Source organism: Ornithorhynchus anatinus, chromosome 4 (assembly GCF_004115215.2).
Source record: "Ornithorhynchus anatinus isolate Pmale09 chromosome 4, mOrnAna1.pri.v4, whole genome shotgun sequence".
Taxonomy (NCBI): domain Eukaryota; kingdom Metazoa; phylum Chordata; class Mammalia; order Monotremata; family Ornithorhynchidae; genus Ornithorhynchus; species Ornithorhynchus anatinus.
In genome coordinates, this window is record NC_041731.1 from 95,707,391 (window position 1) to 95,734,560 (window position 27,170).

Below are 27,170 nucleotides of genomic sequence, written 5' to 3' on the forward strand. Positions count from 1 at the left end.
AGGCCCAGAGAAGTTAAGTGACTGGCCCAAGGTCACACGGCAGACATGTGGTGGAGCTGGGATTAGAACCCAGGTTCTTCTGACTCCCAGGCCCGTGCTCTATCCACTGCTTCTCGGAGGATTTCCCTCTACTTTCTCTTCTCCACCCTGCAACGCCCACCTCAAGCTCCTTCCTTGGAGAACTTTAACAATGGGATAGGCACCCGACTGCTGGTTTAAGTAATCCTGTCTAGACATAGGGGATGGAAGGACCAGTTGACCTCAGAAAATTCCTTTCAACTTTCTTATTCTGTGATAAGAAATTACGGGCTTTCACTGGTACGTGGAATGGTACATGTAAAGCTGTAATTCCATCCGGTTCTGGTGACATTACAAACCAAGAGTGAAGCTTTGAGGGGTTTATCAGTGTCACTAAAATCCAGAGATGAAATTACATCCTTATTAATATGTATAACTGTCACAGATTTCTGTCGGTGTAAATTGTAAGTATTGAAATTTGTATGCCTCTCGGAGAAATGTCTTTGGAAATACAGGTCTGATCAAATTAAAATGTTTGATTTCCGAAGCTAGATTTATATGGATTGTAGCTGCGTGACTTCAGCGGCATTCTCGGGAATTCTGAGGTCTCGTGTGGCCTATCGTGCTTATGTTTCCTGCCGCTTCATGTTTCGCAGCGGAGTTGGAGTTAGTTGTCTTTGGTTTCTTCGGCTTTAGGGTAAAATATTTCCAAAACAAGATTGCTTGAGCTTGAACAGTGTCTGAAAGACCTTAGCATCTATCAAATATAAACACTCCCATTGAAGGAGAGATTTTTCTCTTTTTATGAAAGTAATTTCAATTTTCTCTGAAAGAAAATGAACAGATGAAGAGTACTGCTCTGGCTGGCAACTTACAAAGACTTTTTTAATTGCTTAATACAAGGAAGTTAAATTTTTGTGCTTACTTCTTCATTTTACCCGAAATCCTCTCCAGATTTTGGTTTTAATCTACATTTCATCTACCAACTTGTAATAGCCACTACTCGAAGCTTCTGTGAAAACTTCTGCCTTTGTACCTTTGGCTTACATTTATTGTTCCGAACATGCCTGGCATTAATTTATTTAGGATGAAAAAATACTATCTCAAAACCCATTGAAAAATGAGCTCTTCTATCATCAAATATTTAAATATTTTACATGGTATGACTGTGACATGTTATAGCTCACTCTGGCGGTGCGTTTTCAAACTCTATGAATTGTAGAACTTATGAATGGATCTTCTCCTTGGAAGTCAGTTTAAATCTAGGGATATTTCAGGCTGATTATCTTATATCTACTGGTTAAACTGCTTAAAGGCTCTCTAGTATAAAAATATCCATAAATTGAAAACAAAGAAGTGGATTTTGTAATGAGGAAGGTAAACATTGGGAATCAGAAATTGTGCCTGCCAACTCGATTATATTGTACTCTCCCATGTGCTTAATATGGTGCTCTGCACATAGTAAGCACTCTGTAAATACCATTGATGATAAATCTTATCTAAGCAAAGTGGAATGGAGGAGATACCTTTCAAATGACTGTGTGTGAAACACTCAAATGAGCCTGTGGGGATTTAAAAAGGAAAGCTCACTCTCTAATCTTGAGAATGTTACAGGCAAAGTGTGGAGAATGCTAAATATAAACAATCATTGAGTTGATTCTCAATTATCTACCAGTAGATATGCTGTGGCAGACTTAAATTGCCAACTGCCACTTTCCTCAGCTTCTTCATATTGAAGCAGCTGATTTATTCTCAAAGCTGAGTGTAGCTCTCTCAGCCCCGGATCTCAGCTAACTGATGAGCTGAGGAGACAACATACTTTCATAAAATTAAGGCTACAGATAAGTAGCCTGTTCACCAGATGATAACTGTATCCAGTTAAGCTTTCTGTTCCTCACTTTTTTCTTCTCCTCCTTCTCCACAGAATAAGGAAGAAGTGATGGCGGTGAGACTCCGGGAAGCAGACAGCATTGCTGCAGTTGCTGAATTACAGCAGCATATTGCTGAACTAGAAATCCAGGTACTAAGTCATGGGTGGTTAAAATATAGGCTGAGAGCCAGCCACAGCTGGCCTTCCTGTCCAGCAAAAGTGAAAATGTATCTACTATTACTTTGCTCATGAGAATCCCAGGATCAAGTTTATTAGTATAGTTTTTAGAGTAGTTTTAATATTGTATGTTTTTGCAAAAAACACGCACAGGCATGCACAGAGGATTCCTACATGGTAAATGTCACAGCAATTTTTATTGATAAGTATTAGGGTCATGAAATGTATTTGTGTGGCCCTCACCTCACTCAAACTCATCGACTGTCCCAGATAATTGCCCATATCTCTACTAGAAGATATCAGTAACCTTTTTAGCATAATGTACCACTGTTTCCTTCTTCCCTGCTCCCTTAATACTTTTTATTTCCTCCTCTTCCCTTTTTCTCCTTTGCTTGTGTGATTGTGGAATCCAAATATTTTCCTGTCCTTTATCAGCAGCTCTCCCACTTATGAAGCAGAGCTTTGCAATTTATGTTAATACCAAATCCCTCCTATTTAGCCTGTGAGCCCCATGAGGGGCAGGGACTTTGTCCAACCTGATTAATTGGCATCTAGCCCAGTGCTTAGTACAGAGCTTGCATATAGCAAGTGCTTAACAAATGCTTGGGCCTAGTGGCAAGAGCACGGGCTTGGGAGTCAGAGGTCGTGGGTTCTAAGCCTGGCTCTACCACCTGTCTACTGTGTGTCCTTGGACAAGTCACATCATTTCTCTGGGCCTCAGTTACCTCATCTGTAAAATGGGGATTAAGACTTTGAGCCCTATATAGGACAACCTGATTACCTTAGAACAGTGCTTGGTACATAGTAAATGCTTAACAAATACCATAATAATAATTATCATCATCATTATTATTAATAATAGTAAAGCCATGGGATCAGATGGACTCCCCAAAGGAGTGTAAATGGATTAAGAAGGGAAGGGAACCCAGAACTGAACCTTGAGGGACACTCAGGCGTTAAGGACTCTGCAGCAGAGAAGGAAGACTGAAGAAGGTTGGCCAGAGTTGAGAGGAGAGCAAAGTTAGAACTGTGTCTAACCCAATTAGATAGTTTTTTCCAGAAGAAGGGAGCGATCCACGGTATTAAAGCCGCTGAGAGGTCAGGGAGGGTTAGGACAGAATCAAGTTTGTTAGGTTTGGCAAGAAGTAGGATACTGAGACTTCCCTCATCTGAGGTCATCGGTGGAATGAAGTGGAAGAAACCTGGACGGTAAAGGAGTCAAGAAGGGAATCGGAGGAGATGAAATAAAGGCAAGAGGGGTATATGACTCCTTGGAAGAGTTTGGAGAGTAATGGGAGGAAGGACATGGAGCAATAGTTGGAGGGATGTAATAGGGTCCAGACTATCAGAGACTAAGCAGTTTGAAGATGAAAGTCAGGGAGGGAAGAAGAGTGGTTCTGGAGGGGGCACTTTAGCAAAGGCTTAACTAGCCACTCCATGCCTAGAGAAGCAGCATGGCTCAGTGGAAAGAGCACGGGCTTCGGAGTCAGGGGTCATGAGCTCGAATCCCAGCTCTGCCACTTGTCAGCTGTGTGACTGTGGGCAAGTCACTTAACTTCTCTGGGCCTCAGTTCCCTCATCTGTAAAATGGGGATTAAGACTGTGAGCCCCACGTGGGACAACCTGATTCCCCTGTGTCTACCCCAGCGCTTAGAACAGTGCTCTGCACAGAGTAAGCGCTTAACAAATACCAACATTATTATTATTATAGAGGCCCTCTCTGTACTCTTGAACACAGTTTGACATTCTTCATCTGGGTAAAAATTTCTTTCCTTATAATGTGATTTCTTTCCAAATTTCATACCATATTTCATTCTGAAGCTGAGAAGCAGAGTTGTAGGGTTCACTAAAATTATTTCCCCGACTCTGGGTGCCCCTATCTTGTTGCTAAAGCACAGCTTTCATATTATGACTCTAGTTTTCCATTTCCCTCTTTTCTAAAATCTCATCCTGTGCGTTTTGTTTCCGTCTAGCTAAACAACTTTTCATCTAGAAGCAAGCACATGCCTACTTCAGCTTTCTGGCTTCCAAATGCCACACACTTGTTTCATGCTATTTCTTTTGATATTTCACTTGTTCCCATTACTGTCTAGACTCCTTGTATTTTTTTGTCACGAAAGCTATGTTTTAATCTTTGCCATTGCATCTGACACTCTCTGTGTATCTCTCACCTTGAAGTTTCCTGCCCAAACCGTGTTTTCTCTGAGCCATGGCTTCTTTGATTAAAAAAAACAACAAAAATCCACCTTTAAAGTCCAAGTCATATTATGTCCTTGTATTTCATTCTGTTTCCTAGTTAGGAACATATTTTTTTTAATTCTTGAAATAAGACTATATATAAAACTATTTTTAGATTTATTTTGAATTATCACAGAATTACATATTGAGAAGCAGCGTGGCTCAGTGGAAAGAGCACGGGCTTTGGAGTCAGAGGTCATGGGTTCGAATTCTGGCTCTGCCACTTGTCAGCTGTGTGACTGTGGGCAAGTCACTTAACTTTTCTGTGCCTCAGTTACCTCATCTGTAAAATGGGGATTAAGACTGTGAGCCCCACGTGGGACAACCAGATTCCCCTGTGTCTACCCCAGCGTTTAGAACAGTGCTCTGCACATAGTAAGCGCTTAACAAATACCAACATTATTATTATATTGGGAAAATTATCATGTTATAAAATGGTGATTAAAACTAATGAACATTTATAATTTGGTCATATGCAGTGCCTTTTACTTATCTCTTCTATAAGTAATGAACTACAGGCAACCTTTTAAATGTCATTCCATATCTTGTCCTTTCTCTAGCACACCAGTGTTTTGGATCAAGCAAGTTTCCCAGTTCTTAAATGAGAGTTTGATTGGTGGCTTTAGCGATGCTAGTTTGGTGATTCATTCAGCCATATTTATTGAGCGCTTACTATGTACAAAACACTGTACTTAGCGCTTGGGAGAATACAATATAACAACAAACAGACACATTCCCTTTCCACAATGAACTTACAGTATTCTTAGTATATAGAGTCTGGGCAGGAGTACCTGAAGGCCAGTGCATGGTAGAACTGTCCTCTAGACTGTAACCTTGTTATGGGCAGGGAATGTGTCTATTGTTTTATTGTACTCTTGTAAGCGATTAGTACAGTGCTCTACACACAGTCAGCGCTCAATAAATATGATTAAATGAATGAAGGTTAGGCAAGACAGTCCCAGTTCACCTCTACATCTTATTCATGTCTTTAGATTATCAATATCCTGTGCATGTGGGTGTCTATTTATGTAAATATATTCATTTTGGACCCTGCTTTTTTTGGGTTTTTTTAATGGTATTTAGGTGCTTACTATGTGCCATGCACTGCACCAAGCTAATCAGGTTCAACACAGTCCATGTCCCAACGGTCTTAATCCCCATTTTGCAGATGAGATAACTGAGGCCAAGTTACCATCTCCCACTCCCTTTTGCGTCACCCTAACTTGCTCCCTTTGCTCTTCCCCCACCTCCCTGCCCCACAGCACTTTTGTTTATACCTGTAATTTTATTTATTTATATTGTTGTCTGCTTATTTGTATTGATTCCGTTCCACCCCCACCCCCGGATCTAGATTGTGAGCTCATTGGGGGTCGGGATTGTCACTGTTTATTACTTTATTGTACTTTCCCAAGTGCTTAGTATAGCGCTCTGCACACAGGAAGTGCATAATAAATACGACTGAATGAATGAATGAGAGAGAAGTAAAGTGTCTTGTCCAAGATCACACAGCAGGCAAATGGTGGAGCTGGGATTAGATCTGTGTTTTCCACTCTCCACTAGGCCACATAGCTTCAAAACATTGTTATACCCCCTAAAAAGACTGGAACCTTAATCCAGCACCTTAAGCCATTCTGGGAAAGAGCACTGCTCTGGGAATCAGGTGACCTGGGTTCTACTTGTTGAGACTCTGCCATCTATCAGTGGTGAAGGTCTCTGGGCAAAGAACAGTCACCTAAGGGCATTTCATGTGGTAGACAGGCTCAGGCCCAGGCCAATGTGAATGAAGAAGAAGCTTGGACTAGTGGATGGAGCATTGGCCTGGGAGTCAGAAGGACCTGGGTTAGAATCCTGGCTCTGCCACTTTTCTGCTGGGACCCTGGGCAAGTCACTTCACTTTTTTGGGCCTCAGTTACCTCATCTGCAAAATGGGAATTAAGATTGTGAGTCCTATGTGGAAGAGGGACTGTGTCCAATTGGATTATCATTTATTGGATTGATTTACTTATCTGTTTATAGTAATGTCTGCCTCCCCCTCTAGACCGTGAGCTTGTTGTGTCTGTTGTTATATTGCACTCTGCCGAGGGCTACTACAGTGCTTTGCACCCAGTAAGCTCTCAGTAAATACGATTGAATGAATGAGTGATCATCGCATATCTACCCCGGCGCTTAGTACAATGCCTGACCCATAGTAAGTACTTAACAAATGCCATTAAAAAATTGCCGTGACTAATAATAATGATATTAAGCCCTTACTGGGTGCCAGGCATTGTACTAAGCGCCAGGATGGATACAAGCCAATCGGGTTGGACACAGTCCCTGTCCCATATAGGGCTCACAGTCTCAAGCCCCATTGTACAGATGAGGCAACTGAGGCACAGACAAGTGAAGTGACTTGCCCAAAGTCACACAGCAGAGAAGTGGTGGATCCAGGATTAGAAGTCATGCCATTGTTTTTATGAGATGTTCTTCCCCTTGACTCTATTTATTGCCATTGTTCTTGTCTGCCCGTATCCCCCGATTAGACTGTAAGCCCGTCAAAGGGCAGGGACTATCTCTATCTGTTGCCAAATTGTACATTCCAAGCGCTTAGTACAGTGCTCTGCACATAGTAAGCGCTCAATAAATACTATTTAATGAATGAATGAATGACCTTCTGCCTCCCAGATCTGTGCTCTATCCTCTCCACCATGCTGCTTCTAAGCAAAGTCAGACTCAGTTGTGGAGGGGAAACTAGTAAGGCAAACACTGGTTCAGCTCTGGCCTATGTTCCCTTGACTCGAAAATAGGTCCTACACCAAAGAAACAATCTTGTCAGGCCCTTGGCTATGTGGTATCCTCCCTGCCTCAGGGGAATCGCTACTGGTAGGGGTGAGTGAGTGCAAATGATGCTGTGCCAATCAATCAATGATGTTTATTGAGCACTTACTGTGTGCAGAGCACTATACAAAGCACTTGGGAAGGTACAGCATGACAGAGTTGGTAGACATGTTCCCTGCCCACAGTGCCCAGGACCTAGCACTCCAATCAGTTTCCCCACGTAGATTCTCAATGCCAAAGTTTCAGACCGAGACTCCTGTCTCTTTCCTGATTGGAAGAAGACTCCATCATCTGTGAAGGAAGTATCACCTGCTTAGACTTTGGAAAAATATGAGAGGAAACATAATATCCAGACTTCTCCTTCCTCACTTTACTGTAAATTCATCAGGATGTGGCAGGAGGTGGGTTCTTTATCATCCAGCCATAAGCCTGCGGGTCACCTTTTTTGACCCTCAAACCTCCAAAGTTTTCATCAATCTGTCCATTCTCCTCTTCTAGGTCCATGGGGGGAGAAAGAGAAAGAAAATCAAAGCCAGGCACCTGGGAGGAGGGGGAAATTTTTCAAGGAAAAGACCTTTTCATAATTCTCCTCCTTGAGTCTGCCCACCTATTTTGGTCCTTCGCGGCCTAGTGGAAAAAACACAGGACTAGCAGTCAAGGGACCTGAATTCCAATTCCACCTCTGCCTCTTGTCCACCATGTGACCCTGGTGAAGTCACTGAACGTCTCTATGTTACAGTTTCCTCATCTGTAAAATGGGGATAAAATGCTTATTTTCTGTCCCTCTAAGACTGAACCTCATAAGGGATAGGGGCTGTATCCAATCTGATTATCTTGTAGCTACTCCAGTGTTTAGAATAGTAGTCTAGAATAATAGAATAGAATAGTAGTAGAATAGTAGACTACTATTCTAAATAGTAGTCTGGCCTTCCCAGACTGAGCTTCCCCTTTTCCCTCTGCTCCCTCTGCTGTCTCTCTGCCACCCCTTCACCTCCCCTCAGCTAAGCCCCCTTTTCCTCCCCTTTTCCTCCCCTTTTCCTCCCCTTTTCCTCCCCTTTCCCTCCCCTTTCCCTCTGTTCCTCCCCCCTCTCTTCCCCTCCCCTCAGCACTGTGCTCATCTGCTCATTTGTATATATTTTTATAACCCTATTTATTTTGTTAATGAGATGTACGTCCCCTTGATTCTATTTATTGCTATTGTTTTTATCTGTCTCCCCCGATTAGACTGTAAGCCCGTCAGTGGGCAGGGATCGTCTCTATCTGTTGCCAAATTGTGCATTCCAAGCGCTTAGTACAGTGCTCTGCACATAGTAATCACTCAATAAATACTATTGAATGAATGAATGAATGAATAGTCAGCACATAGACAACACAGGCCACTATTGTTATTATTGTTTTGAAAATGGGGTGAGGGTCCCATTCTAAAACGTTTATCAGTTTTGTCCTTGCGGACCTTCAGTCAGAGAAGGATGAAGAGGATGACCGTTCCTCACTCTCTAAGTCCCAGTCTCCTCCCGCAATGCCTGGCCTCTGCCCTTTAAGATTTAGGTTTCAGGAATTGAGGAGATTGGGGAGTACACTTGGTTTTGGGCTCACTATAATTCCTGACACTTTCCCATTTCTCCCCCTCTCCCCTTCCCCCCCCCCCCCCCCCATTGTGATGCAGCTCTTTAAGTTCCAACAGATTGAATTTCTCTGGTATAATTGTGAGTATTTCTGTAGGTTACTCAGTGGTTTTTCCATTAATGAGCATAGAAAAGCAGCATGGCTTAGTGGAAAGAGCACGGGCCTGGGAGTCAGAGGACATGGGTTTTAATCCCGGCTCCGCCATTCATCTGCTTTGTGACTTTGGGCAAGCCACTTAACTTCTCTGGGCCTCAGTTTCCCCATATGTAAAATGGAGACCGAGACTGTGAGCCCCATGTGAGACAAACTGATTATTATCTACCCCAGCACTTAGAACAGTGCTTGGCACATAGTAAGGGCTTAACAAATGCTATAATTGTTATTATTATTAGTTAAGGCTTCTGACCCCTTTGTCTTTCAATCTCTGAAGAGTCACTCTATATCCCCTGGCTCCCTCTCCCTTCCTTGTTGTCCATGCACTTGAATCTGTGATTTTAGGGCATTTAATATTCTCCCCACCCTCAATCCCACAGCACACATGTGTGTATCTTTAAGCTATGTATTTTAGAAGTTATTTCTATTACTATCTGTCTCTCCCTCTAGACTGAAAGCTCTTTGTGGGCAGGGAACATGTTGCCAATACTCTTATATTTTCCCAAGCAGTTAGTACAGTGCTCTGCACTTAGTGTTCAATAAATGTCATTGATGATGCTAGATTTGCAACCTTAGGGCTTTGGTATTTCTCCCTCCCCATCCTCAGCTGCACAGTATGCGCCTGCTCGCGCCACCCCCCCATGCATATTTGTTGCTGAATTGTACTTTCCAAGCGCTTAGTGCAGGGCTCTGCACACAATAAGCACTTAATAAATACAATTGAATGAATGAATATTTATATTAATGTTATCTCCCACTCTAGACTGTCTTAGTCATTGTAGCACAGCTAGGCGTTCCTCAACAAACAGGAACTCCTTACGGCGACTTTAAAGTGCTCAATAAGCTCGACCCTTCCTTCCTTCCTTTCTTCCCTCCTTCCTTCATTCAATCATATTTATTGAGCACCTACTGTGTGCAAAGCACTGTACTAAGTGCTCGGAAAGTACAATTTGGCAACAAATAGAGACAATCCCTACCCAACAATGGGCTCACAGCCTTCCTTACCTCACCCTTTTCCTACTACAGCTTGGTTTGTTCATTTTGCTCCTCTAGTGCCAGCTTGCATGATCTCATCTATCTCTGCCCACCCCTTGCCCAACTCCCCCCTCTGGCCTGGAACACCCTCTTACTCTGTGTATGCCAGATCACTACTCTCCCAACCTCCAAAGCCTTATTCATTCATTCAATCATATTTATTGAGCTCCTACTGTTTGCAGAACACTGTATTAAGCACTTGGAAAGTACAATTCGGCAATAAAAAGAGACAATCCCTACCCAACAACGGGTTCACAGTCTGATCACATTTCCAAGAGATTTAAGCCTCCTTTTCCTTGGGTCCCCCTATGTGATATATATATACATATATATGTATATGTACTTGGATCTGTGCCCTATGGACATTTGATTTTGGCCTCAGTCCCAGAGCACCTAGGTACATATTTATAATTTTTTTTTTATGTTAATATCTGTCTTCCTCTCTAGACTGTAAGATGGTTATGGGCAGGGAACAGGTCTACCACGTCTGTTATATGGTACTCACCCAAGAGCTTAGTACACTGCTTTGCACACAGTAAGCGCTCAATACCATTGATGGATTATGGGCGGAGAATATGTCTACCGATGCCATTGTATTGTACTCTCCCAGGTGTTCTGCAAACAGTCAGTGCTCAAGAGATTCCACTGATTTATCAAAGTTTTCTTAAACAGGCACTTTTAGTGTACATAAAAGGAAAAGTTATTTAATTATGCAAGGGTTTGGCAATTATTCAAAAATCCACTAGGGGGAGATGTGATACTAATTTTTTTGTGGGCAAAAGTTTATACTTTTGTTAGTTATTTATTATACACTTACTATGTGTCAAACACGGTTCTAAGCACTGGGGAAAGTATAAGTTAATCAGGTGGGACACAGTCCTTGTCCCACATGGGGCTCACAGTTAAGTAGGAGAGGGAAAAAGTATTGAAACCCTATTTACAGTTGAGGTAACTGAAACACAGACAAGTGAAGTGACTTTCCCAAAATCACACAGCCGGTAAATAGAGGAGCCGGGATTAGAACCCAGATCCCCTGGCTCCCAGGCCTGTACTTTAATCCACTAGACCCCGCTGCCTCCTTATTGGTGGTATCTCACCTGTTTTAACCCACCGTCAGGAAAACTTTTTCACAGGCAAAATTTAATTCTGCAAGTGGATAAAATGTTCTTAAAAAATTTGTTTGCAACTATCTTCTTTTCTAGATCTTAAGAACATGTTTAGGTCCTACTTAAAAGCAAATTAGAGCAGATAGCTTTATTAGAATAAATCCTCATGCATCCAAATGTAAAAGTTTGAATTGGAAAAATTACATCAATGGAGCTTTTCTATAAGAAATACCATTACTGAGTCATATCAGTAAGATTTCTCCCCTCCCTCCCCCCCAGCTTTTATTCTGTCTCTGGCAGTGGTGATAAAAGATATTTAGAGGAACTGTGTGTTTTGATTAACCTTTTGACATCTGTTTCAGTAGTTAAGAATGGACCATCTAACAAGATTAGACTGTGAGCCCGTCATTGGGCAGGGATTGTCTCTATCGGTTGCCAAATTGTACATTCCTAGTGCTTAGTACAGTTCTCTGCACATAGTAAGCACTCAATAAATACTATTGAATGAATGAATCCCTAACTTTCCGTTTAGCCACCCCCAATGAACTTCTTGTCCATGTCAATGCCTTTTTTGAATCTGCTGATATTTTTAGCTTCTCTCCCCAGTTGGAGTACTAATTTCCCTACGATTACTATCAGCTCTTTGAAGAAGTCTTTCCTTTGGATTATTTGAGGTTGCAACCTTTAGGCAACAGTTGGAGTTCCCTTGACCTCTTGTGAGATTTGGTGAACGATAATACCATGGTCTCCTTATCAACGTCCTTCACAGTTTTAAAATTTCAGTCATGGGCCCTTAGCTTTTTTTTCCTGCAAAATTTATCATCAGAGCATTGCATGTATGTTAGCAGTAGTCAGTTAGTCTCCATTATCCAAATGGAAAAACTTGAAAGTGAGGTGACTTGTCTAAGGTCAGTCAGTCAATCGTTTTTATTTGCGTTCTTACTGTGTGCAGAACACTGTACTGAACACTCGGGGGAGTACAGTATAACAATTAGCAGATACATTCCCTGCCCACAATGATTTTACAATCTAGAGATAACATTTTGTGAGAAATTGGGATTAGAACCTACGGTTTCTCATTCCTCTTCAAAATTCAGTTTTTTTTAATGCAAACATGCATACTGAAATTCATTATCAAGCAGTCAGTACTATTTATGGAGTATTTACTGTGTATTGAGCACTGTAAGTATTATTATTATGGTATTTTTCAAGCGCTTATTATGTGCCAAGCACTGATCTAAGTGCTAGAGCATTGTTCTAAGTGCTGTTCTAAGCACTTGGGAGAGTACAGTATGGCAGAGTTGGTAGGCATCTTCCTTATCTACAGTGATCTTACAGTTTAGAGGAGGAGACTGACATTAATTTAAATAAAGAAATTATGGATAAATCATTTGTCTTCAAAGGACCTTATGGCAGTGTGATTTTTTTTTAAGTTGAATTTCACATTGTAAGGGCCTTGTAAACTCTTTTTGCCCCTTCTCAAAATCCACTTAATATTTTTCACTCTATTCTTCTTGTTCTTGGTTTTTATTCTCCTATCTAGGAGACTGGAATAGATTAACAGACAGTTATGATTCCCCCTTGAAATATTGTTCAGTCTTATATATAAGAGGAAACTAGTTCAAATCAGTGTGCTAGATTACTTTGTAGGCTGTTAAAGGAGAAAAAGAAATGTTAAAACATTTTGCCACTCTAAAATCCTACTCTCCATAAAATAAATTCATTATTTTAAACTACAGTGAACCATTGAATTCAAATTTGTGATAACAGTGAATATAAAGAGGAAATTTTATGTCCAGAGTGAGCCAAACTTACAAAACTTTGTTTTAAAATGATTATTGCTTCTAAGAGAATAGGTAAATGTAACATGCCATTATCATCAATTTGGGACTCTTATTTTAAAAAGTTTTTAAGTTCGTCTTTTACGTGGTAAAATTTGAGCAGGGAGGAAGTTTTGCTGGGTCTTGCAAGTTATGAGTTTTTTAGTTCAATTTTATATCTTGTTATCTTAAAAATAAAATGTGAAAGATACATCAGGAAATGGTCATTTTATCTTTATTTTTATTTTAAAAGTAACAAGCTCTATGAAGGCTGGAATTTACCAATTTAAAACTCAAAAAAAATTTTTGATTGAAAATGTACAGTTTTGGAATTTTAAATCATGGAAGTGCTAAAAAAATTCCAATTTATCAATATAAATATAATCCTGAGAGGAAATGATACCTAATTCTATTCAATTTCTTTCAAGAAGATGTAAGTCTTTAACTTCGAAATTAAATAAATTTCATTTAAAATTTTTTTTTTTTTAAATCCAGTAGCTTTCTCATCCACACCTCTCAAACTCTTTTGTAATCTCGGTCTTCTACAATTCTTATTCATCAATCGTCTTTATTGAGTGCTTACTGTGTGTAGAGTACTAAGCGCTCAGGAGAGGATAGCAGACTTGACAGACAAGTTCCCTCCCCACAAGGAGTCCTAGTCACTCATACCTCTTCCAGTTACTAAAGCAACAATAATTTTCAACATTTGGTTCCATATTTTTAAATTACAGGAAACCTTTTCTACCCTTATCAGTGGTACGTGATATGCGTATGATGTGTTTTTGGAAGTCTAAAATGAGTCACCGTGAAGTCGCTGAAAGGCCACCGCTTACCACATTTTCTCTTCTGAATAAACTTGTTTAACTTTTTTATGCAAAGTATGTAGCTTTACCACATTGACTAAAGTTATAAAAAAAAATTTGGAAGTTGTTAAGGCAGCTGACTGGTTACAAAGCTGTATCAAATCAGTAGAAACTTACTAAGAAAGGCTTAGTGGTTGCTCTTGATGTTTCATTAATGTCACATATAGTAATCAGAGTGATTCTTAACCTACCCAGCTTCACAGATTTATTTTAAACAGTTGGTTTCTCTGTACACTTGGTACGTTAATTTTGAGTTGGCATTGAAATTGTTGTGAACATTAAATGCTACTGCTGTAGCTTAATCTGATAGGATCCTGTGGCCATTAAACATAGTTTCACAATCTAGCCTTTTCAAAAGTGCCATTTAATTTCTATAAAATCAATCATTTAGAATGTCTCCAGAGTCTTCCACTGAAAGCTAACTCTTCCCCCCTCCCCACTGAGAATGCGTACTTTGCTTTTTATAAAGTGTACATTCTCATGTGTTAGTTTTTCAGGTGCATGCCTAATTTAATTTAAACTTTTAAAAATACAAGCTTTCAACGCGCTCTTGAGACGAAGCACTCTGTATTGTGTCATGACCCTTCGAATACCACAAACTTTCTGTAATACTGCTCCCAAAGAAAAACCCACATCCTATGTATAACCTTAGATTTATTTTGAAACCTATATGAAGAGAACATAGAGATTACTAATTGTTTCTGTTATTTCCTCTAAGGGTGTGATAGCTACATTAAGAGATGTTATAAAAGTGACTGGGTTTTTCTTTATGAAATAAAAGTAATCTACTAAATAGACATGCCAGTTATAAATGCTGTCCTTGAATAGAGAGAAATGCGATGAAAACAGTGAATGGCATAGCATGTTATTTGTCTAAATTAGGAGCTGGGAGTTAAACAGGAGGTGTATTTTAACACCTCTAGATAATGCAGAAATGAAGGTAGTGTGAATGTGTTTCAAGGGACAGGCATCTCATCTCATCTAATCAGTGTAAATCCCAAGAGTTAGAAGTGGCTTGTTAGCATCTATTAAATAGATCTTTAGGTCTCCCATTCAGTCCCAGGGCGGCAGATGTTTTTCTACAGCCTTTGGGGGCCAGATGGAAAAAATGAAGAGTAATACAATTTTAGCCCTACAGAAAAACAAGCATGGTCAAGTAGATATGGAGTCAAGCTTCTCTGGGCCACTGGGAAAATTTCCTTGAGAGTAGAATTCAGGAAAGTGTTAACTGAGGGCCACTAATCTAAACAAAAGATATTTGCATGTGTGGGGTGAAACTCAGATATATAAGATACTCGGTGGATGAATGGACGATGTAGATTTTATGGAGCAGAAATCTGCATGTGATTTGTTTGGTTATGTCTCTGGGGATATGTTATAACCAGTTAAAGTCACTAGCTCTAGACTGAAGAGCTTAATGAATTGCAGAACATAATAATGGTAATAAAAATTGTGGTATTTAAGAGCTTTCTCTGTGCCAAGCACAGTACTAAGCGCGGGGATGGATACAAACAAATCAGGTTGGACACAGTCCCTGTCTCACATGGGGCTCACAGTCTTAATCCCCGTTTTACAGATGAGGTAAATGAGGCACAAGAAGCCAAGTGACTTGCCTTGTGAATTTCTAATTCAATTATCCTAACATGGTGAAGGTGGCAAAATAATAATAATAATTATGGTATTTAAGCACTTACTGCCAAACACTGGGGTAGATCCAAGGTTATCAGGTTGGATACACTCTGCCCCATGTGAGGCTCACAGTCTAGGTAATCGTGTTACAGAGAAAGTGAAGTGACTTACCCAAGGTCACACAGCAGACAGGTGGCAGAGTCACAATTAAAACCCAGGTCCTCTGACTCCCAGGCCTGTGGTCTTTCCACTAGGCCTTGCTGCTTAAATGATATTGAAGAGTAAAAGGGAAACATGAGGATTTCCCTGATGAGTGTCAATAAGGAAAAATTCTAAGTGGATCTAGGCACTAAGTGGATCTAGGGAAAAGAGCAGGGAGATATGACATATGAGAAACTGAATGAGTATCGTGAGGAATTTCATGGGAGAGAACAATGCTGAAACATGGAAAGAAATATCAGGATCTAGAGAATTTGGAAAGCTTGGTAGAAATGGTTTTCCGCGCAATTAGTTTTGTCAGACACCAACTATTGACTGCTAGAGGAGAGAGCTGCACTATGAATGTACTAGAGAAGCAGCGTGGCTTAGAGGAAAGAGCACGGGCTTGGGAGTAGTCAGAGGTCATGGGTTCTAATCCTGTCCCGGCCACTTGTCAGCTGTGTGATTTTGGGCAACTCACGTAACTTCTCCGGGCCTCAGTTCCTTCATCTGTAAAATGAGGATGAAGGCTGTGAGTCATATGTGGGACATCCTGATTACCTTGTACCTACCCCAGCGCTTAGAACAGTGCTTTGCACATAGTAAGCGCTTAACAAATGCTATTATTATTATTAAACCATATAAACTGGATCATGGTTTATCCTATCTTAATTCAGCAATGGACAAACCTGATTACCTCGTATCTGCCCCAGCACTTAGAACAGTGCTTGGCACGTAGTAAATGCTTAACAAATACCATTTTTCGTATTATCGTTATAACAAGTTTTTTTTTTTTGAGGGGAGAGATTGTAGTAGTTGCTCTTGTGGCTAAATAATATTTAGTATTAAGTACTTCGTACCAGAGTATTGCGCTATGAGCCTGGGAAAGATACAATAAAAGCAGCATGGTGTAGTGGATAGCACGGGCCTGGGAGTTAGGAGGTCATGGGTTCTAATTTTGACTCGGCCTCTTGTCTGCTGTGTGACCTTGGGGAAGTCACAACTTTTCCATGCCTCAGTTCCCTTCCCTCATCTGTAAAGTGAGGATTAAGACTGTGAGCCCTATGTGGAACAGGGACTGTGTTATCTTGCATCTATCCCAGTGCTTATAACAGTGCCTGGCACATAGTAAACGCTTAACAAATACGGTAATTATTAATAGAAGCAGAGTGGTCTAGTGGATAGAGCGTGGGCCTGGAAAAGTTTGGGGACTTCTGGATTAGAGCCAAGAGCCACACAGTGTGTACTACCTGGGAGAGCATTTTACTCTGGCTTGGCTCTGTCATTGGATGTTTGAAAACAGGCTAAGAAATCGGCTCCTGTTGTGATGATTTTTCCCAGGGCATTTGGCAGCCTTTGGAATTCAATAAATGCTTCCAGAATGTCAACCCTAGTCTCCAAATGGTGCTTAGACCCTAGATTTACCTGCTTTCTATCAATCAATCGTATTTATTGAACACTTACTATGTGCAGAGCACTGTACTAAGCACTTGGGAGAGTACAATATAACAGTTGGCAGACAAGAGCTTAAAGTCAAAGGGGGAGATGGATATTAATATAAATGAATAAATTAGGGACGTGTACTGTGGATACACTACCAGAGAGGTTGCAGATGAAGGTGGGGTGTTCTCGGAGAGATGTGTCCATGGAGTCGCTATAGGTTGGAAACGACTCCACAGCATAAGGCAAGACGTAAATTCAGTGGGGCCGAGGGAGGGGTGGCTAAAGGGAGCAAATTCAAGTGCAAGGATGAAGAAGGGAGTGGGAGAAGAGGAATTGAAGGCTTAGTCAGGGAAATCCTCTTGGAGGATTCCTGGTAAATGAAGCTGGCCACATCTTGGCGCCCCATCCATTTTAGTTTGAGAGTAGAAGAACTATGGAAATGTTCCTGTTAAACCAGTCTTAGAGGGGGTCTCTTATGCCTATGATGTCGAGGGCAGCCACGGAGCAGTAATACCATCAGGTGCTCATAATAGTAATTATGGTATTTGTTAAGCACCTACTATGTGCCAGGCACTGTTCTAAGCCCTGGGGTAAGGTAGTCCCTGTCCCACATAGGGCTTACAGTCGTAATCCCCATTTTACAGATGAGGGAACTGAGGCACGGAGAAGCGAAGCCATCCGCCGAAAGTCACACAAGTGGCGGAGCCGGGACGAGAAGCCGTGACCTTCTGATTCCCGGGCCTGTGCTCTATCCACTAGGCCATGCCGCTTCCCATTCACTGTTGCCGTTAGGATTGGTAGGCAAGTCAGCAGTGTCAGCTGAACCTGTCGTGAGGTTATTGTAAAGCAGCGCACAAGTTTTCATTAGAGGACTTCCAAATTTCAGAATCCAAAGAGGGAGTTCCTGGAGCAAAGGTGACTTAACCACATTACATTTGCCACTGCATTACTCTCTCTGGTTCTAAATTCGTGCCTTGGTGTTTAACTGCACAATGGGTGAGGAACCCACAGCCGCTGACATTTGTACTTGTGATGAAATAAATTCTTAGGCTTGGTTTCTATATCAAATATCTTTTTTTTCCCCCAAAAAGAACCAATGCTATGATGAACTGGACCCACTGTGGTTATAATTGAGCTGGCAATTGCCGCAATATAGTCAACTCAGAATACTCATAATGTGAAATTGCTTAGTCCCAAGCACTTGCTACAGTGCTGTACACTGAGTAGGCATTCAATAATAAATATTGTGTTTGGTAAGCACTTATTGTGTGCCAAGCACAGTTCTAAGCGCCGGTGTAGATACAAATTAATCAGATTGTCCCACGTGGGACTCCCAGTCTTAATCCCCATTTTACGGATGAGGTAACTGAAGCACCGATAATTTAAGTGACTTGCTCAAAGTCACATGGTTGACAAGTGGCAGAGCCGGGACTAGAACCCGTGACCTCTGACTCCCCACCCCATGCTCTTTCCACTAAGCCATGCTGCTTCAACGAATAATGCAGATTGATGAGTCTTTTTGGGTGCCTTCTGGTGACGTTGCCCAGAAGCATATTGTCTCTGGAAGCATCGGAGAGCTAGAGAAGTGTGGCTTAGTGGAAGAACCATGGGCCTGAGCATCGGAGGACCTGGGTTTTAATCTAGTCTCCCCCACTTGCCTGCAGTGTGACATTGGATAAGTCACTTTCACTTAACTTCTCGGGGCCTCAACTGTAAAATGGGGATTGAAGCTTAGTGGATAGAGCACGGGCCTGGGAGTCAGAAGGTCAAGGGTTCTAATCCCAGCTCTGCTATGTGTCTGCTGTGTGACCTTGGGCAAGTCACTTCACTTCTCTATGCCTCAGTGACCTCATCTGTAAAATGGGGATTGAGGCTGTGATCCCCATGTGGGACAGGGACTGTGTACAACCCGATTTGTTTGTATCCATCCTGGCACTCAGTTCAGTGCCTGGCACATAGTAAGCACTTAACAAATACCATAATTATTAGTATAATCCAGCAGCATGGCTCAATGGAAGGAGCTTGGGCTGGGGAGTCAGAGGTCATGGGTTCAAATGTTGGTTCTGCCATTTGTCAGCTGTGTGACTTTGGGCAAGTTACTTAACTTCTCTGTGCCTCAGTTACCTCATCTGTAAAATGGGGATTAAGTTTCATTTCGACTGTGAGCCTGTTATTTGGCAGGGATTGTCTCTGTTGCTGAATTATACATTCCGAGCACTTAGTACAGTGCCCTGCACATAGTAAGTGCTCAATAAATACTATTGAATGAATGCCATGTGCTTAAAAGAGGTATTAAGTGCTTACTATGTGCCAAATCCTGTTCTAAATGCTGGGGTAGATGCAAGGTAATCAGGTTGTACCACGTGGGGCTCACAGTCTTAATCCCCATTTTACAGATAAGGTAACTGAAGTAGATAGAAGTGAAGTGACTTAACCAAAGTCACACAGCAGATGAGTGGCAGAGCCGGGATTAAAACCCACATCCTCTGACTCCCAAGCCTGTGCCCTTTCCACTAAACCACGAGAAGGTAGGCGTGACAGCATGGCCACAGAGAGTAAATGTCCCTTCTCTTCATCATTACCCTAAATCATTTTTATAGCCCCCTACCAGCTCCCCAGATTAGCCCTTACTGTTCTACTGTGTTTATTGTCTCGTACAGTTTCACATAGTTTTTTTCCCCTGACTTCTCTTTATGACTTTTCAACCTCATTGCCCGCTTTCTTTTCATATTCCTTAACTTGAAGAGCACCTTTCTAGTGGTTCTAAGCAAGGCGATGCTCATGATCAATCAAGGGCATTTACTGTGTACTTGATGCGTGCAGAGCACCCGTACTAAGCGCTTGGGAGAGTACAGTACAACAAAGCTGACAGACACGTTCCCTGCCATAATGAGTTTACGGTCTAGAGGGGGAAACTGTCATAGATATAAATAAATTACGGACACGTGGACAAGATGAAGCAGCGTGGCTTAGTGGAAAGAGCACGGGTTGGTGTCAGAGGTCGTGGGTTCTAATCCCGGCTTTGCCACTTGTCAGCTGTGTGACTTTGGGTAAGTCACTTCACTTCTCTGTGCCTCAGTTACCTCATCCGTAAAATGGGGACTAAGACCGTGAGCCCCACGTGGAACAACCTGATAAACTTGTATCTCCCCCGATGCTTGGCACATAATAAGCGCTTAACAAATACCATCATTAAAGTGCTGTGGAGTGAAGGTCCGAGTGCTTAAAGGATTACAGATCCAAGTGCATAGGTGATGAGGAAGGGAAAAGGAGTCGGAAAACAGGAATTAACCAGGGAAGGCCTCTTGGAGGAGATGTGATTTTAATAAGGCGTGGCTCAGTGGAAAGAGCCCGGGCTTTGGAGTCAGAGATCATGGGTTCGAATCCCCGCTCTGCCACTTGTCAGCTGTGACTATGGGCAAGTCACTTAACTTCTCTGTGCCTAAGTTACCTCATCTGTAAAACAGTGCTCTGCAGGTAGTAAGCGCTTAACAAATACCAACATTATTATAAGGCATTGAAGGTAGGGAAGTGGCGGTCTGGTATGTAGAAAGGGGGAGGGAGAACCAGACCAGAGGGAGAAACAAATGGGAGTCTTGTTAAGGTTTGGTGGAAGAACCACTGAGACTGTAATCTAATTAAAAATAGGGCTTTTGGGTGTGAAAAGTAGCAGCAATCAACCAATTATATTTATTGAACAAGTACAGTGTGCAGAGCAGTGTACTAAGGATTTGGGTGAATACAATAGAATTAGCATATTCTAAAAGAGCTTATAGTCTAGTTTAAGTTTCTTGTGATTTGGGTGTGTGTTGGGGACTGAATATATTTCATAACTCTACTGGTGGAGCCACATAGACCATATTCATATTTCTCCAAGCTTTGTTGACATTTTTGAGCAAGGAGGAAGAGTAATGAGATGACAGTGAGTATAGGGAAATTGAACCTAAAAAGGCAGGAGTAGAGGTGAAAGAAAGGTACTAGGGGAAAGCATTAACCATGTCAGTATTAAGAATAGTTGTGGTTCTTAAGCACTTCCTAAATGCTAAGCGCTGTACTACATGCTGGGGTAGATGCAAGAAAATCAGAGTCCCACATGGGGCTTACAGTCGGAGGAGAGAGGACAGGTATTGAACCCCCGTTTTGCAGATAAGGGAACTTAGGCATGGAGAAATGAAATGACTTGCCCAAGGTCCCACAGCAAACAATGGCAGAGGCAGGATTAGAACCCAAGTTCTCTGACTCCCAGGCCTGTGCTCTTTCCACCAGGCCATACTGCTTCCCTGACTGTAGCGTGTTTCATCATGTGATAAGATTTCTTAGATGTGTAGATGCTTTGATGTATAGACAGGGTCAAGAATTATCCTGATAGTCTATAAAGAAGAAAGATCAAAATGGCAGTTTTGTGGAACAAAATATTGGAGAACACTAATACTCTTCCTCTGATGTGTTGCATTTGCTAGCACTTGGTGCATGATCCAGGAAATCATTAAATTGTGGTGAATTACCAAGATTATTAGGACATGAAAGAACTCAAGTTGGAGAGGGATTAAAAGCTTATTTTTCACTGGCCTTTGGCGTAATTTATCAGTGTGTATTTAGTGAAACGTGCAGTGGCAGTTGGGAGATATAAAGTGGGGAGACTAGAAATTAATCAGGGACAGCTTCCTGGAGGAGAGGGGCTTTCAGAAGGTCTTTGAGGAGGAGAGTTATGGTCTACTGTATGGCCTTGGGCAAGTCACTTAACTTCTGTGCCTGTAACCTCATCTGTAAAATGGGGATCGAGATTGTGAGCCCCATGAGGGACATGGACTCTGTCCAACCTGATTACCTTGTATCTACCCCCGTGTTTAGAACAGTGATGGCACATATTAAACACTTAACATATACCAAAATTATTATTATTAATTATTATTATAGTCTGTTGAAAACCAAGGGAAAGGGGAGGAGTTTCTGTTGGGGTTGGGGAAGGAGAGATAGAGGGCTTGCTCAACTGCCATGCAGGTTCATCATACCTCGTGGAAAGCGAACTTGGGAGTCGGAGGATCTCTGTTCTAATCCCAGCTCTGCCACTTGGCCGGCTGTGTGACCTTGGCCAAGTCACTTACCTTCTCTGGGCCTCAGTTTCTTCATCTGTAAAATGGGGATTCAATACCTGTTTCCCCTCCTACTTAAATTGTGAACCCCATGTAGGGACTGCATGTGACCTGATTCTTGTATTTACCCTAACGGTAAATGTTTGGCACATAGTAAATGCTTAGCAAATGCCAAGCAAATGCCACAATAATTGCTATCCATTATGAATCTATTGAAGAAAAAGTTGGCAACCCTGTCATGACGCCTCTTGACATGATGGAAGTTCCTTAATATAACTGTATTACTTGTAACTGAGTACGTAATTCTAGGCAGTCTTAGTAAAAGTACGGTTTCAGACCTTGGGTTCAGTCCATACTTCACTGCCTGGGTCATTTTTCTACAAAACGGTTCATTACAAGTTTCCCTCATCCTCAAGAAACTCCAGTGGCTGCCCATCCACTTCCACATCAAACAGAAACCCCTTTCCATCAACTTTAAAGCACACTCAATCACCTTGCCCTCTCCTGTTTTACCTCCCTGATCTCCTACTACAACCCAACCCTCACCCCTCACTCCTCTAATGCCAACCTACTCACTGTACCTCCATCTCGTCTATCTCACCCCCGTCTTCTTGGTCCCCCTAGACTGTAAGCCCGGTGTGGGCAGGGATTGTCTCTATTGCCGAATTGTACCCTCCAAGTGCTTAGTACAGTGCTCTGCACACAGTGAGAGCTCAATAAATACGATTGAATGAATGAATGAATGAATGTCCTGCTTCTGGCCTGGAATGCCCTCTCTCTTCATAACTGACAAAGTATCAGTCTTCTCACCTGCAAAGCCTTATTCAAAGCAGGGTGGGAATGTGTCTATCAACTCTGTTACGTTATACTCTCCTAAGTGCTTAGTGCAGTGTCCTGCCCACAATAAATGGTCAATATGTATGATTTTTTAAGGGGAGATATATATGTAAAGAAGCAGCTTGGCCTAGTGGAAAGAGTGTAGGCCTGGGAGTCAGAGGACCTAGGTTCTCATCCCAACTCTACTATTTCTTTGCTGTGTGACTTTAGATAAGTCACTTCTCTGTGCTTCAGTTCACTCATCTGCAAAATGGGGATTCAGTATCTGTTCTCCCTACTACTCAGACTGTGAACCCTACGTGGGATCTGATTGTCTTGTATCTACCCTTGCACTTAGTACAGTGGTTGGCACATAATAAGCATGTAACAAATACCACAGTTAAATATGCCACTGGGCTTAAATTTTTGATGCTTTATCTTTTGCTGGGAGGCCGCGGAGGCTAGTAGAGAAAGCACAGGCCTGGAAGTCTGAGGACTGGGGTTCTAATCCCAGCCCTTTCCCTTGCTTGCTGGGTGACCTTGGGAAAGTCACTTAACTTCTCTGGGCCTCAGTTTCCAGTGGCAAGAGCATGGGCTTGGGAGTCAGAGGATGTGGGTTCTAATCCTGACTCCGCCACTTGTCTGTTGTGTCACCTTGGACAAATCAACTTCTCTATGCCTTAGTTCCCTCATCTGTTAAGTGGAGATTAAGACTGTGAGCCCCCTATGAGACAACCCGATTACCTTTTATCTATCCCAGCGGTTAGAACAGTGCTTGGCATATAGTAAGCACTTAACAAATACCATTATTATTATTATAATTAGTAAGCACTTAACAAATACCATTATTATTATTATAATTACCTGTTCTACCCCCTACTTAGACTGTGATGCCTAGGGGGTACAGGGACTCTATCCAACCTGATTAACTTGTGTCTATCCTAGCACTTAAAAACAGTGTGATACATAGTAAGGACTAAACAAATATCAAAAAATTATCAATCATTATTTTGTGTTCTTTTTAAGACTGCACTGTAAGGCATGTAATTCTCATAAATGGCACGCTATGTTGGTCTGTAAAATTGACATGCTAGGTCAGTGATATTGAAAGACAGGAGACAATCCTTTTATTTTCTTCTTCCCCAACTCTCCCACTGTCTGCAACAACTTATTTCCACAAGTCATTCTAGAACTACATTGCTGGTAATGATTCCGATTTACTCTTTGAACTACTTGCTAGGCCAGACAGCTTTTGCTTTTGTACTTTTTTACTTTAGCAGAGTTTTCAGGCTTTACCGTTCTACAAATAGAACTTTTCTCAGACCCTATTTTGTTTAGTTCCCCATCTTAAACCTTAAAACAAGGTATTCTTTTTGAGAGTTGGGGTAACCGAGAAAGGAATTTGGGTTCAATATTGAAACAAAATACTCAAGGACAGGGAACTGACTAGGAGTTGCAACTGACATGGAAACAAGATGAAGTGAAACTGAGAGCGGAATTATAGCTGCCCCGAAACTAAGTTCAAGGGACCCCTGACAGTTTTCCTATTTTCTATTTTAAAAATGCATTTTCTGAGATGCTGTCTTTGTGAAAATATTTTTAAATCCGTGGGTATCCCAAAGGTGCGACTTATTAGTTGAGTTGCCTGCTTATGTTGGTTGATGCAATAAGTTCAGTAACTTCAAAGAAAGCCCAATTCTTTACCTCATAGAATTTAGGACCGTGAAATAATTCAGCTCATCCACATATAGGAAAGTTGTAATCAGACCTGATTCTTCCACTCACTTGTTAGGTAATAATTATTTGGCCATTTTGCGATTACTTTAAAGTCCTGTTCCTCTTTAAAATCTGATGGTTTACTGTCTATTCCAAAAGATGGTTTTGAGAAAGTTGAAAAAGTGCCATTGCAATGCTTTGAAATGGTGACCTTAAGAACAAAGGTAATGTATTTAAAATAATGGGTTTCAACCAAGACCATTGGAAGGATATTAATAAAATCTGAATTAGGTCCAAAACGTTCATTCAGGCCTGTTCATAGTTTACTTTTTGATGAGGGATTCAGAGCAAAATAAATCACTTTTCAGTAGGTTAAGGTAGTTATATACAATGTTCCATGATCTTGGTGAAATGAAAGATCATTCATTGTTTCAATGATAAGAATAAGTTCAGTTTTGAATGAACTTTAGTTCCTGGATGATTTGTAACAAGCACTAACTTTATATTCTGTTTTATCTAAATATCACATGTTGCAAAAGATGTGCATTCTAGGAATTTAAATGAAATGCCAGGATACCAAACTTCTTTGTTTATGTAGATATATTGGAGACATTTCTTTGCTTGAGTTTGACACCTGCTGAATGAATTTCATATAGGAAGCCTAACGGGCAGTCTGTTCTGTTATCAGCTAGACCAAAAGAAAACCTCAAGAAAATGCGGAGTCCTGGCAAATTTATTAGGGTAGTTGCTATTTTTCCACCAGCTTATCAGGAACAACCATATGGAGATAGCTAGAAAATAGACAGCTATAAAAAATACTGTACTCCACTAGAATTTTTTGAAAATCAGATTGACTAACTTTCTTAGAAGTGAAATTTCATCGTCTATATCCTTTTTAGGAGCTCGAATAATTTTGGTCACATGAAAATCTCAAAGGCAGTGCATAAACTGATTGTTATTCTAATTGATTTTCTGAAATTTGCAATTCAGAAAATTTTGAGATAAGAGTTTAAACTGATGCTGTTTGTGGTAGCAAAGTTGTAACTTTAGATATTCTTAAAAAATATAACATTCTTCACCATTTCACTAAAATATTTTCAGTAAAATATATATCTATTATTTGCTTAATTTAAAATGTCATAAATTTTAATATTGCTGGATAATAGTTTTTAATATTTGATGGATCCTTTTCTGCTTTCAACATTTGTTTGAGAAAAAAGCATAAATAAATTTTCCAGGAAGGTATTTGAGACTTTTAAAAATAATAATAAATGTGGTAATTAAGTGCTTTCTACACTTAACAAGACCCGTTCACCTTCATGGGGACTATCAGCCCCATGTGGGACAGGCATTAACTGTAATTAATTCGTATCTACCTCAGTATTTAGAACAAGGTTTAACCCACAGTAAGCACTTAAATATTACTACTATTATTGTTATCATTACTATTATTATTACTACATACCAAGCATTATTATAAACACCTGAGTAGATGCAAGGTATCAGGTCAAACATTCCAGAAAATCCCAAGGTACTTAGTTGTTCGTGTAAATATTCAAAACTCTTGATGTAAAACCATCGGTCTCTTACCATCCCATTCAAGCTCAATGTTTGATAGAGCTGAGAGAAATAGGATCATCAGCTACTGCTGAGGTCATATGCTGATTCCCCAAAACTGTTGGGCTCTAACCTAGGACAGTGGAATCAAGTGATAACTTGTCCCAGGAAAGTGGAATATATGGAAGAATTTACTCTTTCAGTGATTTCTGGTTGAGTCAAATCGTGTGATTTGAATGAATCTGAATGAAGGATTGAGAAAAGATTATACCAAAACATTGCAAGGCTCTGTTTACTATATAAAGTGATAAGCGTTGTTTATTATAATTGAAGTGCCTCGGTTGGCGATAATGATTTTTCTTGTACTGGGGTCGGGAGGCGAAAAGCAAACAGGTGAACTACTGGGAAATTGTCAGCCTCTGTTACTTTAGTGAAATACAAGCCTTCACTAATATCCTGTACAGTAAGAGCAGCGTGACCTAGTAGAAAGAGCGTGGACTTGGGAGTCAGAGGACCTGGGTTCTAATGCTGGTTCCTCCACATGCCTGCTGTGTGACCTCATGCAAGTTGCTGCACTTCTCTGTGCCTCAGTTACTCCAGCTGTACAATGGGGATTCAGTACCTGTTCTCCATCCTATGTACTTAGATTGTGAGCCCTGTGTAGGACAGGGACTGTATCTGACCTGATCATCTTGAATCTCCCCCAGCGCTTAGGATAGTGCATGAGAAGTAGTAAGCACTTAACAAATACTACTTATTATTATCATTATTAGTATTACAATAAACACTTGTATATTATCTCCTGAAATTTAGAAGCATTGAGGGTAAACAGGCAAGTCCATCAGCATTACTTTTAATGGTTTCATTGGAATGAAGCAAAAAACCTAATGTGAAACAAAAGTTACTCAGTTCTTTTCAGCAAAGATAATCAGTGCCAATTTGCTTGCCCTCATGAGATTATACTTCTGTAGTATGCCGAGCTTTGGGTGAACTCT

General features: G+C 41.0%; 1 protein-coding gene across 8 annotated transcripts in view; it reads left to right on the plus strand.

Moving 5' to 3' along the window:
- EVI5 (ecotropic viral integration site 5) overlaps positions 1-27,170 on the plus strand; it is a 217,689-nt gene that overhangs the window by 147,423 nt on the left and 43,096 nt on the right. For all 8 annotated transcript variants that reach the window (XM_029063239.2, XM_039911863.1, XM_039911866.1 and 5 more), the window contains one exon: positions 1,943-2,038. In XM_029063239.2, coding sequence (XP_028919072.1) covers positions 1,943-2,038 — 96 coding nt within the window. The remainder of the gene's footprint in view (positions 1-1,942; positions 2,039-27,170) is intronic.